The following is a 17,379-nucleotide window of genomic DNA, read 5'->3' as shown; positions in this document are numbered from 1 at the left end:
AAACGGAGAATCAGTGTAATAATCTCCGCTACTACAGTGGTCGCCACTGTCTTCCAGGTCTAGGTCTCAAAATTTTGAATACAGCCTCCTATGGCAGACTCTGGTAACACTCTGATGAGTGGCTATTGCAGCATTGGTACCCATTTTAGGCATGAACCAATGATCACAAAGCAGTCATGGTACTAGAAAATGCAATGGGCTATTCAGTTTTAGCTTTACATTTTTTTTTAGCTGCAGTTCTGCTTTAAGATAACTGAATGATCATAACCTAATGCATGTATATTTACATTACCTGAAAGCATCAGTTCAATATTATTTGGCAACACTGCATTTTCATTTGCATTTTATGTTCAGCAATGAAAATGGTTACTATTTATGAACTTTCAGGAGACCATTCACAAGTCGGATGAGCACCACCCTATGGGGCTTATTTATTAAAGCTGGAGAACGAAAAATAAGCCTTACTTCTACATAGAAACCAATCAGCTGCTAATCTCAGCTTGTTCAATTAACCTCCCTGGCGGTATGATTATTTCAGATTTTTGGTGCTGAAAGCGGTACCATTTTTTTGCATGGAAATATGTATTTTTTTTATTGTAGGCTGTAATTTTTAGGAAAAACTCACTGAAATCTGTCCGAACAAGAGTCTAGTAAACATCCCGGGTATGATAAAACTTGAAACACAAAATCATAAATTATAATTTAATAAATAATCATAAAAATAATATAAAAATAATAAAAAATTTAATTCAATAATATAATCAAACCAAAAACACTGAAATGTGAAATAGAGCGCCAAGTTCGCACATTGCTGAGCTCAGTCGCAAAATCGTTTTCAGTTTCTGATGACGAATTTCCCCCACGAATCATTATCACTCAATTCTGTAAGTGGTTCTGATTTACTATCGCTGTTCTCTAGCTGGTCTAAACCGCTTTTGACCTAAAGGGACACTTTTTGGACGCCATGGACATTTCTCAGTTTCCAGGCAGAAAGAACAGACAAAATGCAGGCAGGGCACAGGACAAAGCACTAGGGACAATATGTATGTGAAATAGGTTGAAACAGCAATGTTTTACTGTGTAAAATGAAAAAAAAAAAAAATGACATTTTTTAAAATTTTTAAATTTCCCGCTGCCGGCGGCGGCGGTGCCCGTATGTCCCGACGTCACAGGGACAGGACACAGAAGCCGGATGCCAGCATCGGTCGGAGGAGATGGCCGGGGACGCTGCAGGGGACACATCGTGGGAGCGCAGGGTAAGGTAAGTGAAGAACACATGCCGGAGCAGCGCCGCATGGTATTCCCGAGTGTAGCTCGGGGTTACCGCTTTTGGTACTGAAATGTTACCCCGAGCTACACTCGGGAATACCGCCAGGGAGGTTAAGCATTAGCAATAAAACCTGGAAGCTGATTGGTTTCTATGCAGAAGTGAACCTGATTTTGCACTCTCCAGTTATAGTAATTAAACCCCTCTGTCTCTGAGTTGCCTTCAAGCCACTATGAATACTGTAAAGATTTGGGTCTAAACCTTTCAAAAATTCTGCAAGGCTTCTCGTCAATAAACAATAGAAAATATAATAACAACCCCTGTATGGAGAACTTTTCCTAAATACATATAATATTGTCTTTTTTGCTTCCTTTTTCATGCAGCTAATATAGAGGAAATATCCACGGTAGTGAAATGTGTCTTTTTTTCTGTTATACAAAGAAGCAGGAGTAGTGAATTCCTCTTTGTTCTCATTCAGTCAATTATCTGTTTTTTGACACCTGCCAACTGCTGTGGTGATGTGTCTGCTGTTTATTATCTGAATAATCCTTTGTAGGTAACAGGACAAAAAAACAACCGTGTTGTTTCACATAGACCTCCTTCAAAGTACAATTCTTTTTTCCTCTTGAAGACACATGCTTTCTGATACGTGGTCGGAGGAAGGGGGGTATTTATAAATAATTGTGAGAGCTGTACTCAGCTGCACAAAAGCTTATATTTTATTCAGGAGAATGCTGCTTTCCACGAATATGTTCATTCCAGTTTGAAAGATGATAAGGCATATAGCCTATTTACCGATATTGCTTACCTTGTCAGCATCTTCGAGAAGATGGAGAAATCGTGATGGCGTTGGTCCAAACACGACATCTTCGAAAACAACTTGGCCTGTTTCAACTCTTTTATTTGGAGGAGGTAAAGAGATGTCCTCATCGCTTATGGAGATTTTGGGGTATTCTTGAGAACAGAAAACAGAACCATAAAAAAATTAAGTTGCACCACCCATAGGGACAAGAACACACCACACCATAATCATAATTATTTAAAGTAACTCCTAACTGGATGGCTTTTAATTTGCTAAAATAATGTGTTCCATGACCATTTTTTGCACTCCTTTGTTCCCATTTCTTCCAGAAGCCTTTTGGAAATCCAAACCAACACTGATATTCAGATTTGGCCAAATTGAATACCATCCAAATTTTAGAATCAACTCTAGTCACCATGCAGCTAACTTTGACTAACCGACCAGCTCAACAGAAAGAGGCTACATGTTATTGTGCAAACTTAGCAATGTCCTCAAATGGAAAATGTATCATATAAAAGAAAAAGAAGAGTTTTTGCCATCCAAAGCAACCATATTCCAGTTTTAATTTTTCTAGTACAGGCTACAAACAAATGCCAAAACCTGAATGGTTTCTTTGGCCAAAACTACTCCATGTTTTACATTATTGGTAAACCAGATCTGCATGACCTTTTGCATCAGTATGCTGACTCTAGCCCTTTGTGCCAATACAAACTGAAATTAAAACAGACAGCTAAGTTTCAAGATCATACCATTCAATTCTCTCCTTTTTAGTGTGTGAAAAATACAGCAGTGTGCATAACACTTGATAATGTTATCGCTACAATAACAATTCCTTAGGGCAGTTAACAGATTTACTGCATGCGGGTATAAAGGTATGTGAAAAATGTAAAAACCTGTAATTATTTGATAAAAAAGATGAATTGTACCATAGTAGATATGCAAAAATATGTTAAGGCTGAACTCCAGAAAGCAACTATATACACATTTGAAAACATGCATGGCAGTCACTTTACATGGCAAATAACCCATAATACTTTCCAGCCAGTGTGTAATTCTGGCATCCTTTAGCATAGCACAGCCATGTCTTGGACCTGCCTGCCGACAATGTATATGAAATTGTGTAGTCCAAGGTATGCATCAGCTCGTGAATGGATAATATAGGACAACAGCACAATGAAGCAGTCATCCCCTGCTCTCCACTCTTGTAAGCAAGTTCCCTGGAAGCAATATCTTTCTCATTGGGTCCTAATGCTGTCCTTCTATTTCACAATGTGCTGCTGTGCAGGGAATTTCAGAGGCAATATGAAGACAGATTCAGATACTTAGGCAAACATCTATTTGTAATGAATGCAAGCTGGATTAAATGGTATCTTTACATCTCTCCACAGGAAAACTATACAAAGTAACTTTAACACATATCTTTTACCAGTTAGCAAAGAAGAGAAGAATAAATAATAAAAAATGATTTGTGATCACCCATTACTGTGCAATCTCCCTTTTTAAACTCTATTGAGGGGGCAGTGTTCAGAACCAGAGAACATTTAGCTATTATTTTATAGGCTCAAATTAAAACGATAATTCTCTCTCTAAGTCTAATACAACATTTTTCAATTTTGCATGTGTGTGTTTTTTACCTGCCAAAGATTTGTAAATCGATCCAGTCAATTATGTCAAACGAGGCGACCATGCCAAGGAGCACAGTCAATTCATCAAAGGATGACACAACCAAAAAAAAAATGTAATATAATGCAGCTTACTAGTCTTTAGATGTAGTGAATGCACTGGTTTCCTGTTTTCAGGCTAAGGACATTCTCAGCAAGTATAGAAAATACTTTTTGATCTCGCCAGAAATGCAGTTTCCTTGTCACTTCCTGTGATCTGAACAAAAAGCATTATCTTCTTTCTGTAGACTACTAAATCTTCCAAGCCCATGAAAAGAAGATAAACAAATGCAGACATGTTTGAGGTCCACGGCTCCCCCAATAGATGCAGTGGAGGTGTGATTGTAGCCACCCAGGGATACTTCCTGTCCCTGGGTGGCTACAGTTTTTTTTGTGAAGTGTGTTATTTTTACATTGTGAAGTGTGTTATTTTGGGGATTACCAGTAGTTATTGAAGGGGAAAGAGCCTGAAAAAGAAAACAAATGCAAACGCCTCATCTGGGGTCTAGAAAGGTACAATATTTTACATTTTTGCTTTTCATGTTAGATATTTGATATGGTTTAATCTTCACTGTAGCAGCAATGCAGCTTGATCAGAAACACTGGTCAACAGCCCTCCTCCTTGCCCCACCACCACTACCACCATAGTCTGCAAATTGGACAGTGAAGGATCCTGCTGCTCACTCTGTTCTCTCCATCTGTCAGTATTTGCTGTGAACTGTAAGTAAAAATGCATCCTGAATGTATTTTTGTGGTGTGAACCAGCCTTTACAGAGTCTGATTGGCTTCTAGTGCTGGCTTTGCCTCTTCCAATAAGATGCATGAAGTGCAGGGGGTTGCAGGATGCTAATATCAGAACAAATTGAAGTACTTACACTAGATATTTTTAAAATAGGGTGACCAGATGGTGCCAATTTCTGTGGATAGCCCCCAATTTCAGGTGGTTGTTCCTAGAACAAAAGTGTCCCTAGATTTGACCCTGTTTTTCAAATGATATTCCCAGCCCATGGGCTGTGGGGTAGTCTACCTGGCAACATTTGTTTTTTGCATTATTTACTATGTAACTATTTATGATTGATCTCTGAACTCTGGTTACTACTGATCCCTGTACTCTGTGTTACTCCTGACCTCTGAAATTTTCCTACCTTACTATTGACCCCTGCACTGTGTGCTGCACAATTCTTACCTCCAAACTCTGTATTTCTCACTACTGACCCCTGCACTTATACCCCCTTCCTCAAACCTGACCTGTTCACAGAGAGTCCCCAGTGGGCCATGGAGCATCATGACAAGCCCTATTTTTCTTTGTTTGACTGCAGATTGTCATAACTGCCTGTTTGTTGCTCATATATTGTTATGATTATCCATTTGATGTCCATACATGCCAACAATTTCTGAATAAGTGACATATAGAAAAAAAAAGTGGGTGGTCATGGCGTTGAACCCTGGGGAACTCACCAGCAGATGCAACTTAAGGCTAGGGTTGGGTAAGTGCAATTCAGGGAGGAAAGTGGCAACTTTTGCTGGAGGTGGTGTCATGGGCGGTTGGGGTGATATTGGGCCGAAGGGGGAAATTTATGCTTGGGAAGCACTCTGTGCTTTACTTACTTCTGGCTTCTGCACTGTGTGTTACCCACTCCTAACCCTTACACCCTGTGCATTACTTATTCCCACCCCCTGGGTGATACACGCTCCTGACCCCTGCATTCTGTGCATCACATACTCCTACCCCCTGTGCGATAAATGCTCTTGACCCCTGCACTCTGTGCATTACTTACTCCTACCCCGAGTGACAAATGGTTCTGACCCCTATTCTGTGCATTATTTACTCCTGCCCCCTGAGCAAAACATGCTCCTGACCCCTGCACTCTGTGCATTATGCATTCCTGACATTTATTTTTTTAATAAATATATAACTGGTGCACATTATATCTGCCTGGCGTTTAGTTTAAAACATATCATTGTGAAATGAAAAAACACAATGCAGAGTGAAGGAACCATCCTCTCTACATAGACTTGTTGCAGCATATGATCATGAGCTTTAAATATTCACAGCAGAAAAGAACCTTAAATTATAGTACCGTGTTTCATTACATTCAGAATCCATCTTTCTCCATGAAAGGTCTTTATTTTCTAATTGCGATACATTAGATGAGAGTTAAGCATTTTACAACTACAAGGACATTCTATTCCACCATTAGCTTTAGCTGAGGTAGCACTATTATTGCTCTGGGCAATGACTAGGAACCAAATTGCTGGTGGCATAATTGCAATGTCCTAATGCACTCCAAAATCCAAGTAGGTGTTACCATTTCTTTCTAGTAATAAAAAAGTTGAGAACATTAAAATGATCTTCATATTGTTATCAAATACAGTTCTTTTTGTTTGATTCCTTAAATGTCTCTACAGATGGATGCTGTTTTTTTTTTTACAAGGTTGTTTCAAATAATGTTATTTGCTGCTATTTAGATGTCCTGAAAGACTAAAGTTCTAAAACAACACAGAACTGCTTGTGTTGAATATTTGTAATGCTGTCTACACTGAAAGGCAATTGCAGTAGCATAAAATTGAGGAATTCGTCATCCTATAATACAGAAAGGCTTCCACAGGAAAGACCATCACCATATCTGGATGGGGAAACTATCACATATCTGTGCACCTTGTTTAAAACTTCCAGCCTGCAGGCAGGTTGCCTACATAGTGGGTTGTTTTAGATTGGCTAGGTAGCTCAGCTTGCCCAGGCTGGGGTAAGGGTGAACTTCCAAAACCTAAGTTCCCGGGATTTATGTCTTGGGCCGGCCTTCCACTCAGTGTGATACATAAATAGGGGGAAGGTCCAGTTCCAGGAGCGGTCAGGGGAGATTGAGGCAGAAGAAAGACACATTACATAGAACCTGGAACCCCCAGGACCAGCATGTGATCTGCACAAGATACTGGTGATCTGGTGGGTACTACCAGTCATGGGAACTCACCAGCTATGGAGTTACACCTATTAAGGTATGCCTGGGTAGCCACCTCTGTTAGCCAGTTTAGAGTCGGAACTTTGTTGTCTGCTCTGCCATGAGAAGTTTCAGTAAAATTGTCAAACTTTCCAAAGCCTGGTGTACAGTTATTCAAAAGGGGTGCATGATGGTTTCTGGTATACGAAAGAACAGGGTCAGTAAAGCACACATGGGTATGAAGCAGGGGCGGACTGACCTTTTGGAAACTCGGGCGCTGCCCAAGGGCCCGGGGTCAGTAGGGCCCCATGAGATGCCCCTGGTACCTTTTTCATAAGCTTTTTTGAGTTTGGGCAAGGACACAGGGGCCCCATGATCAGTCCGCCCCTGGTATGAAGCAAGGCCACCACAGAATGGGATAACTCAGCAATACAAGTTATGGAGGAAAACAGTTGTTATAGGTAACCAGGAACTTGTGGAGAGTGTACAGCAGTCTGTCATAAAGCATGGTACCTAATATAGTGGAGGGTCCTTCGGTAGTGAGGGAGTCGGTAATTGGACTTCCTCCCCAGTGGTCAGTTCCCCAAAAGTTTCAAACCTGTGTTATGGAGTAACTATATCCAGTAACAACCTGTACTAGGAGTGACGTAATTTGGTAAAACAGCAGCTGCCAAAAATGTAGGCAACAAACAATAAATATTATATAACCAGATGCACCGCTAATTACCATACAAAAGGTATATACCACAAAAATGGTCTAAAATATAAAGTGCAAATAATATAAGGTAGTTCTCAAAATAAGTCCATAAAGTGCAGCTGGACATCATATGACATCATATGACATCATATGAACCCCATGTCCAAAAGAGACAAAAGTGCCACAGAAGAAAAGAGAATCCTCCACCGTCAGCACACATATCCTCTAACCAAAAAGCAATGACCACAGATCAAGTGGTCAAACAGCCCATGTAAAATATATTGATGGCCGGGGATCCCAACAGATCTCTTCACTGTATTATTTTCCACTGCAATTCACTCAGCAGTATAAATATAGTATTGAGACAAGAGGATGATCAAATACTCCCAGATAAATATATGTAAAGAGAAGCAGACCCACTTAATTGTGTAGTAATTAATAAAATCAGGAACTGAATGAAAGTATCACACTTACAAACAGTGAATGAAGTTCAGCATATAAAATCATAAAATGTTTCCAACCAGCAAGATGGCCACGATCCGTGATGTCCCTCCCCTGACGACATCTTTTTTATGCCAAAACATGTTGGGTGGAGAACGTGCTAATGGAACTGAAGGTGGCTGGGTGAAGTGCCTTCATAGATGCTAGTTTTCATCAAACCCTAATACGGGTCCCTGTATATGCCATCATGATTCTATTTCCAGCAACTGCTCAAGCCATGAGAAAAAAAGGGGGGGGGGGGCTTCAAAACATGTTGGTTGTATTTGATGCTCATAACCATTAAATATTTTAAAAAGTCCTTTCAGTGAATATTTGTACCAGGTGCCCCGCCATACACATCCAAGAATTTCTGATGATCACTCCCTTTTGTCATTATCAGAGAGGTAGCAGCCTAGGACCATAGCCTTTGTCGTTATCAGAGAGGTAGCAGCCTAGGACCATAGCCATGTCTAGCCATACTATATTTTAATCATTGATCTTCTTCTTTGATAGAAAAACCACCTTACAGTATAGCCATTAGAACCAATTTTCACTTCTATTGGTTGAGCACTATCATGCATAGGAATACTTGGCTGAATGTACCTGTTTAAAGTATCGGTAAACCTTAACAATGAACTTCACTTACTGTATGTGGTCCTTTTTGGTCTATTAAACATTCCATTAATACTTTTTGTTATATTTGTTTGACAAGTGTAAGAAAATACCTGTTAATTCTGTCAGAAATCCAGCAAGTTCATAAGTTCCTGTACTCTCTGCCCCTTGCTGACTGTTATCAGTTAGCATTGTTCACAGCTCTCAATGTGGACTATAGAACCCCAACACACCAATGGAGGAGATGGTAAGGTGTTTTCTAGTTCTATTCTAGCGTGGCAATGCTGGTTGTCCACAGAGGTAGTGCGTTGTCAACCTAGGACTGGTTACTGGTAGGATCACCAGGTAAAAATAAAGGCAAAAAGCCTGAGAAAAAAAAGTAAACATCTACCACATCTAAGGACTGGTAAGCTGCATTATAATAAATTATTGTTTTTGGGTTTAAAGGCTAAGTTTACATTTTGCACCACATTACATGCTACACCTGTATTTGAGGTGTAACTTGTAACACGTACAAGTGCCTGCCCTCCCACCTTCAACCAGTCCCATCTTGCGACAGTGGGCAGGGGTTCCTCTTCCTGGAAGCTGATGTCACATCTAAAATCAGCTCAGCCCACACAACCACATCATTCATTCACAGGGATCTGTGTATGAATGAACTAAAAATATCGCCTGGCACCACAGCTATTTACTCTACAATTGTCCTGCACACCAATGTCACCAAGACAGGGTAAATCCAACATTGAAAAAAATATCCTCTTACTTTCAGTTGATTCTACAGGACAGAAAGTTAAGGGAATCTACCTTGTAAGATACAGACAGCAAAAAAAACTGACAGTGGTTTTAACTCTCCACTAATTTATCCAACATGAAAAAATAAGTTGTGATTTAAAATATAATTTAAAGCCTAACTCTGGCCAATTCTTCTTTGAATTGGGGAAATTTACTATCACTTCTTGTCCCTGTGACACAAAAAATGAGAGGAGTGGTCATTGCCGTTACAGGGTCCAAGGAATGGACTGAAATAAAAATATATTCAAAAGTTCTGACCCTTCCCTACTCTACTGAAAAAGGTTTTTTTTATTCTTTTGTCCATTTACTTGCTAAAGAGATTTCTTATCACTTTCTGTCCTGAGAAGAGTTCCAAGAAAATCTCAGCAGTAGGGGAGCAGACAAATAAAAAAAATAAAAGTTCTAATGCTTCCAAGCTCTATCCAAAATGCAATGTAAAGTTTTAGCTGGAGTTCAGCCTGTCCTTTATGGATCAAAATGCAGCTAGTTCAGCAGGAACTGGCTGTATTTCGATCCATCTATGGGCAGGCTGGTTGCACAACCAGCCTGTCGGGTATTTTTCTTGCATTGTATTCTGCCGGTGGAGAAGGCTCCCTGCATTCCCCATCGGCACAAGACATAGTTACATCCAGTTCAACCTGTGTGGGTGTGTGTTTGTTCATGTCAAAAATCATTTCCTGTATCCCGAGTATACTGTGTTCACTAAGATGCCCATCTAAGAGTTTTTTTAAAACTATCAATACTTCCTGCTGACACCACCAATTGTGGAAGTGATTTCCACATCCTCACTGCCCTGACAGTGAAAAACCCCTACGCAACTTAAGGTTAAACCGCTTCTCCTACAATTTCATTGAGTAGCCCTGTGTCTTCTTACACTCCCTGAGACTGAGTAGTTTATTCTGTATGTTAGAATCACCATTGAGGTATTTGTATATCGCTATCATATTTCTTCTCAAGCGACTCTTCTCCAGGCAGAATAAGTTTAATGTTTGTAGTAGTTCCTTGCAATGAAGATCCTCCAGTCCCCTTATTAACCTTGATGCCCTTCTCTGGACTCTCCAGTTCCCACACATCCCTCCTTAGGATTGGTGACCAGAACTGGACAGCATACTCCAGATGTGGCCAAACCAGAGGTTTATAAAATGGCAGGATTATAGTATTATCTCTTGAGTAAATTTCCTTTTTTATTAATTCTAATATTGCACTAGCTTTGCTTGCTGCAGCTTAGCATTGCATGCCATTGCTGAGTCTGTCATCCACTAGGACCCCCAACCTTGCCATCTACTAGTGCACCCAATAGCGCTGTGGGAGGGATTCTCCTATCAACACAGTCAGAATGAAGCAATTTTCTTTTCTTCAACCTGTGGTTGAAGGAAAGAAAACTGCATAATGTATGGCTAGCCTAAAGCCATTTTTTCTTTTACTTTTAGATAGAATAGTCAAGCAATCGCTATCAGATTTTTAATGGTGGCTGTGTACCACTGGGGAGATTCACCCACTCTATTTATGATGACCAGTGCCATCTGATCAAGCAACTTACTGTGTTGCTACTAAAATATGTCTGGTCACCTATATTTTTTGCATTACACAAACGAAAAAAAAAAATGGATAATGCACTGTTAATATACATTCATATTCACTTAATTTGAAGGGAAATTACTACATCATTAACTATGTTATGCCTATTAAGACAATGTCGCAAAAGTACCATAATTGGACCATTATTTTTTAATGACTGAGTAAATTAGTCTCTCTTGATATCTGTATAGGGATCTTTACACAAAGAAATGAGATTACTCTGTAATTTCTATATAAGCTATTATGACAGTGAATGTGTCCTTCCATGGTTAGCCATGCTCCACTTTATCGGTGGGACTGTACTGAAATATTGTTGCACACTACTTTTTGCTGATTCTTCAGCAATGGTCACCAGATGCCTCCCCATGAACAGGAATAACAAGCACCCCAACTCGGGAACTGTCTTAAAATAACAGAAGTGGCATTGGGCCACTCAAAGGGGCTCAATTCAGTAAATTGACAGAAAAGGCATTGCTGATGGGAAAAGTGCATCAATCCATACCAACCACATTTCAGTTTCCTGGAGTCAGATCAGTATACAGTGATTTTTAAATTAATGACATTAATTACATCACAATGCATATCATCTCCATTACATGGGGGTTGTTGCTGGGATTGTTTGAGATTTTAGTTCATTGCACATTGTTACAATGAGAAAATCTTTTTGTCAAGGTCAACAGAAATGTTTAAGTACTTGCAATATATTATTGTACCTCTAAACTGAAATATAATAAAGTTTTATTCTTGGTTTGAGGTATATATTAAAAAGGCCGATATATAGTATATTTTTTAAAGCAAACAATAACTGATTAGGCAACCGCTTGGTTTCATTTTCAAAATTAACACCATTTAAGACCTAAAATTTAAATGTATGTAAACCCTAACAAAAACCATCTGTAAAAGTGGCTATACATAGATCAAAATTCAGCTGGTTCAGCAGAGATTGTCCAAATTTTCGATCCATGTATGGGGCAGGGAGGTTGTACAGAAGCTGATCTACAGATAAACTTCTGTACAACCACCCTGTTGGATTTTACCCCATTCAATCTAACCAGCAGACTTTAGACTGCAATGCAGATCAGTGTATTCTGATGGTGGGGAAGTCCTGCTGTCAGAAAACAATAGCTTACCGGGGAGGATTCTCCCATCCACATTGAGTCTGAGGATGGGGGAATCAAGTCCATTTTTTTATTGTTCAACTCACTACTTGAACAAAAAAACCTGACTCATGTATGGGCTGCTTTATTTCCCCTTTTAGGGCCGTTGGATATCCAGCCCATGCTAGTCTTTGAAGCAGTATACATTTTTTTCTTTGCGCTACATTTGTACAGTACAGAAAATACCTGATGATCATGTCAGCAATTCAACGCAGTCCTGTGTCTTGTGCACACTTCCTCTCTTATCCCAAGAAGAGTAATTGGCCCTCCCAGCTCTTTTCTTGTAACTACAGAATGAATAGTCTTTATGTTGAGGAGATGGGAGAGTGGGTAGGTCTGAGTAGTTTGGCAAAAGAAAACTTGGCATGGCTGACACCAGTTCACAAAAATGCTGTCTGTTGTCAGCCCACATCTCAACCTAGGAGTACATTTACAGGCATACCCCTTTTGACAACGAACGTTGTGTTCGAAACGCGTTAAGGAGGAGCCCTTTTGTTAGCCGTTGATGTCAAGCCGTTGGATCACGGGGATCCGACGGCCACCACATTGTTCCAGCTGGTCAGTTTCATGCACATTTATGTGATTTATATTGCGGCATCTGTCATCTCATATTGCAGTGCTGTATGTTCTTCTGTCATATTTTAAGCACCAATAATAAAGCATCTTTTAAAATACTACACTATGGGATATTCCTAATGTTTGCTCTGTATCGAGCACTTTAAATCCCTCAGTACCATCTTCAGTGAATGTACCATCTTCAGTGAATATCCCAGCACCCCAGAAAAGCTTGATTATTGGCACTGGCTATCGACTGCCCAGTACCATTGGGAAGATCATCCAGTCCCCGGCAACACACCTGATTACACCCGAAGGACCAGGGCATGTTCAGGAGCTTATGATACAATGCGCTTTTCATTAGCGCTTCTGGTGAGTGCGCATTCTATATGTTTATCTACACACTCATTCAAGTGGAATCAGTATTCTGGGACTATATAGAAGTTTTTTGAAGATTACATCAGTTTTAAGAAGTTTAAATAATTTTGGACATTTTATATCAACATACTCGTCATGACTATATGTTTCTTATAGATATTTGCATTTTACTTCATTTTTATTTTATATCCTCATTTTCTGAGTAATATTCCTCAGTACTATTTGTGGCACAAAACGCATCCATCATATACATGCGTTTGGTAGGCGATATCAATCATTTATTTAGCGCTGCACTATTTTATATTGATACAAAAAATACCTGATGATCATGTCAGCAATTCAACTCAGTCCTGTGTCTTGTGCACACTTCTTCTCTTATCTCAAGAAGAGTAATTGGCCCTCCCAGCTCTTTTCTTGTAACTACAGAATGAATAGTCTTTATGTTGAGGAGATGGGAGAGTGGGTAGGTCTGAGTAGTTTGGCAAAAGAAAACTTGGCATGGCTGACACCAGTTCACAAAAATGCTGTCTGTTGTCAGCCCACATCTCAACCTAGGAGTGCATTTCTAGTAGTTCAACAGGTATTGTTCAGTACTTGCATGGTCTTTAAAGGGATATAACATGAGAAAATGTGCATGTACTGCATAAACTTTTTTATTATTTCAACCCACTGTAAGCTGAATACAGGTCACAGGAGAAGGAAGTGCACTCGGGCTAAGAGAGCTTTGGCCCTACTTCTCCTTTTAACATGTAAAATAAACTGTAGGAAACAAGAAACACATAATTGGCTAGGCACTGGAAGGTGGTAAATACCTACCAGTTGTTATCCAATCCTCAAGGGTATCCCGGAATCTGTCTGAATTGCTTATTTCAACATAAATGTTCTGCAAGCAAGAGTACAAAACATGCTTTTCAACATATCTCAATCAAATGTCTGGATGAAAGGTTGTTGTGGACCTGACATGTATTGAAAGGTGTGGATTTGACTTTAAGGGTCCAGAAGTGTGCCTTACTTACATCCCCCAAACCAATGCAGAGTGAAAGATGGCCAAACTCAACCAATGCATTGTGGTGTACAGAAAGGACTGTAACTATGCACCAATGTTTAGGGTGTCAGCATTTCATCGGAAGTTTATATGGGACTTTGAGGGTGCTTGATAGGCCCAGGATGTTATTCAATGGAAAACTAAAGTATTACACTTATTCAATGGAACTTCATGTTGCCAGCTTTTCTATCCACATATTGGTTTCTGGTTTTTAATCCTGACAGGTTTGCATTAAGAGAGATTTGTGTTGCAGCAAATATTTAGACAGACAGGTACTAATCACCAGCTGAGAAACTATCACAATCAACATCAAAGCTACCGAAGAACCAGGTGTAACTCCTGAACCACTGGCTCAAGACTAATCTTGTATATGATTATTTTAGCTTTTCTGCATGTTTTATTAAACTTAAAAAGCAAATCCATACTCAAACATATTATTTCCATGTCTCGTTACAATCTACCGTGGTCATGAAGTGTTTACATGTCTGGCTTGGTTCAAGAATGTGTTTTCTCTTCTTTTCCCTCTCCTTTAATATTCTATTAAATTTCATTACTCTTGTGAGTCAACAAACAACAAGTAGCTCTTGATCTTGTAGCACATGCTGTGGGCAATGTGTGCACTTTCTATATAATTCAACAGATAGACAAGGCCTTAACAAGAGAGCAACAAATTTAACTAGAATAAAGTGAAAACTTCAAAAACTTGTATGACAGGCACAGTTTTTAAGACACAGAACACATGGTGAGGGTCATACACACATCAGGTTGGTGTGCTATATTTGAAATCTTGCAGTAAGCAACCCATCGGTCACTCAATATCCATGCTCTGCTCCATAGCATGGCTGCTTCCATGTTCTGAACCATAGGGGTTTATTTACTAAAGCTGGAGAGTCCAAAATCAGACTCCCTTCTGCATAGAAACCAATCAGCTTCCAGGTTTCATTGCCAAAGCTTCATTGAACAAGCTGAGGTTAGAAGCCGATTGGTTTCTATGCAGAAGGGAGTCTGATTTTGGACTCTCCAGCTTTAGTAAATAAACCCCATAATGTCTATTTATGCAATGATAAGGGTTAAGAAGCCTTAAACCAATGTATGCTAGTATAATAAAGAGTCATGCATACACAGAAAGCAGTTCCAGATGAATGGTTGGCCATTGAAGCATGAATTAATGTTTTTTATGAACTTCAGGCAGGTATACAGTTGTGCTCAAAAGTTTTCATACCCTAGCAGAAATCAAGAAATTTTGACATTGATATTAAAAATATGACTGGTCATGCGAACAAAAGTGTCTTTTATTTAAGGATTGCAATCATATGAAGCCATTTATTATCACACAGTTGTTTGGCTCCTTTTTAAATCATAACAATAACAGAAATCACCCAAATGACCATGATCAAAAGTTTACATACCCTGGAATGTTTGACCTTGATACAGACACACAAGGTGACACACACAGGTTAAAATGGCAAGTAAAGGTTAATTTCCAACACATATGGCTTTTTAACCACTTACCCTCCTGAGGAGTTACCCCCCTTCCTGACCAGGCCATTTTTTGTTGTCACGGCGCTGCATTACTTTAACTGACAATTGTGCGGTCATGCAACACTGCACCCAAATTAAATTTACGTCCTTTTTTTCACATGAATTTCAGTGGTATTTGATTGCCTGTGCATTTTTTATTTTTTGCATTATAGAAAAAAAAAGACCGACAATTTTGAGAAAAAAAACAATATTTTAGACTTTTTGTTATTAAACATGTCCAGTAAAAAAATTTTAAAAATAAAATTTTGTCATAAATTTATGCCAAAATGTATTCTGTGACATGTCTTTGCTAAACAAAAATCCCAATATGTGTAAATTAATTGGTTTACATGAACGTTATAGCATTTAAAAATGGCGGTATAGATACTGGGATTTTTTTTAATCTACTAGTAATGGCGGCGATCAGCTTCTTCAGGACCGCAGGACTGTGGTGGACATTCTGCCACTGAGGGGAACTGACTTGGTGTCACTGACATCCCCCGTGACACCAATACAGTGATCAGTGCTAAAAAAAAAGCACTGACACTGCACTAATGGCACTGGGCAGGAAGGGGTTAATATGTGGTGCGATCAAAGGGTTAACTATGTGTTGGGAGTGTTTTACTAGGGGGCGGGGCCGCTCTGTAGCAGTATTTCTGCTATAGGGTGGTTGGGAAGTTGTTAAATTGCAATTAGTTTCTGTGTATACTGTAAATAGTCAATTTGTTTGTTAGCTCGCATATGGATGCACTGAGCAGGCTAGATACTGAGCCACAGGGAGCAGAATAGAACTGTCAAAATACTTGCATAACAAAGTGATGGAACTTTATAAAGATGGAAAAGGATATAAAAAAGATATCCACAGCCTTGAATATGCCAGTCAGTACTGTTCAATCACTTATTAAGAAGTGGATCTCTTCATACCAAGCCAAGGCCAGGTAGACCAAAAAAGATTGCAGCCATAGCTGCCAGAAGAATTGTTTGGGATACAAAGAAAAACCCGCAAGTAACCTCAGCAGAAATACAGGCTGCTCTGGAAAAAGACAATGTAGTTGTTTCAAGGAGCTTAATAAGACGATACTTAAAAAAAATGAGCTGCATGGTTGAGTTGCCAGAAAGAAGCCTTCACTGCGCCAATACCACAAAAAAGCCCAGGTGTTTTTAGGCATTTTTTAAGAGGGCTTTTTTATGGTAGTGAGGATACAGATGGCAGAAATGGCACGAGCAACATATTGTCTGGAGAGAACACAATAATCTGGCAAACAGAAAGTGCAAAGGCATGGTGTAAATAGCAAGTTCATGGAAGGAGTAAAGGGTTCAAGAGAAACAAGACACAAGGCAAGGTTGTCTAAAAAATCCAGCAGGGTGTTATCCAGCATCTCAGGTGCATCAGCAAGAAGAGATACAGCCAGACACAGCAGAGATTGTAGGTATAAACCTGGGTCCTGACAGTGTGATCACACTGCTACCAAATACCAGTGGTCCACAGGAAGACCTTGCATTGACTTGACATTCTTCCTGACTCGGGTGACAATCAGAATTGAAAAACTGTAAAAGGATCATTCACTTTTCTATGGAGCCATGTTAAAAAATCAGTGAAAGAAACAAGAAACTTTAATTCTTGCAACCATTCATTACTGCTTGCAAGTAAGCCCCTACAGCGCCACATTATCATAAGTGATGTTTGAATCATTCAACAGACTCATAAAAGGATGCATTGGCCCCCTTACGCCACACATTTACGTCACGCTCATTATAGCTCACTTGTGCATTTGTACCATAAAGTTTTGCTACTTCATTAGAACTCACTTTAGTTCTTTCAGGAAAAACACAAATAACAAAACAAAAGAGTAGCTAATTTGTAGATGTAAGTATAAAAAATGGCATTGTGGCTG

At 39.4% G+C, this 17,379-nt stretch overlaps 1 protein-coding gene across 2 annotated transcripts in view; it reads right to left on the bottom strand.

The window, feature by feature from the left end:
• Positions 1-17,379, bottom strand: part of MORN1 (MORN repeat containing 1) — a 457,770-nt gene that overhangs the window by 187,723 nt on the left and 252,668 nt on the right. For both annotated transcript variants that reach the window (XM_089684351.1, XM_089684352.1), the window contains exon 11: positions 2,076-2,221. In XM_089684351.1, the coding sequence (XP_089540477.1) occupies positions 2,076-2,221 (146 nt within the window). The remainder of the gene's footprint in view (positions 1-2,075; positions 2,222-17,379) is intronic.

Source organism: Staurois parvus, unplaced genomic scaffold, assembly GCF_062004578.1.
Source record: "Staurois parvus isolate SC_StPar_1 unplaced genomic scaffold, SC_StPar_1.0 ptg000346l, whole genome shotgun sequence".
Classification (NCBI taxonomy): Eukaryota; Metazoa; Chordata; class Amphibia; order Anura; family Ranidae; genus Staurois; species Staurois parvus.
The sequence above is the reverse complement of the archived record's forward strand: the minus strand, read 5'-3'. Positions and strand labels throughout refer to the sequence as shown.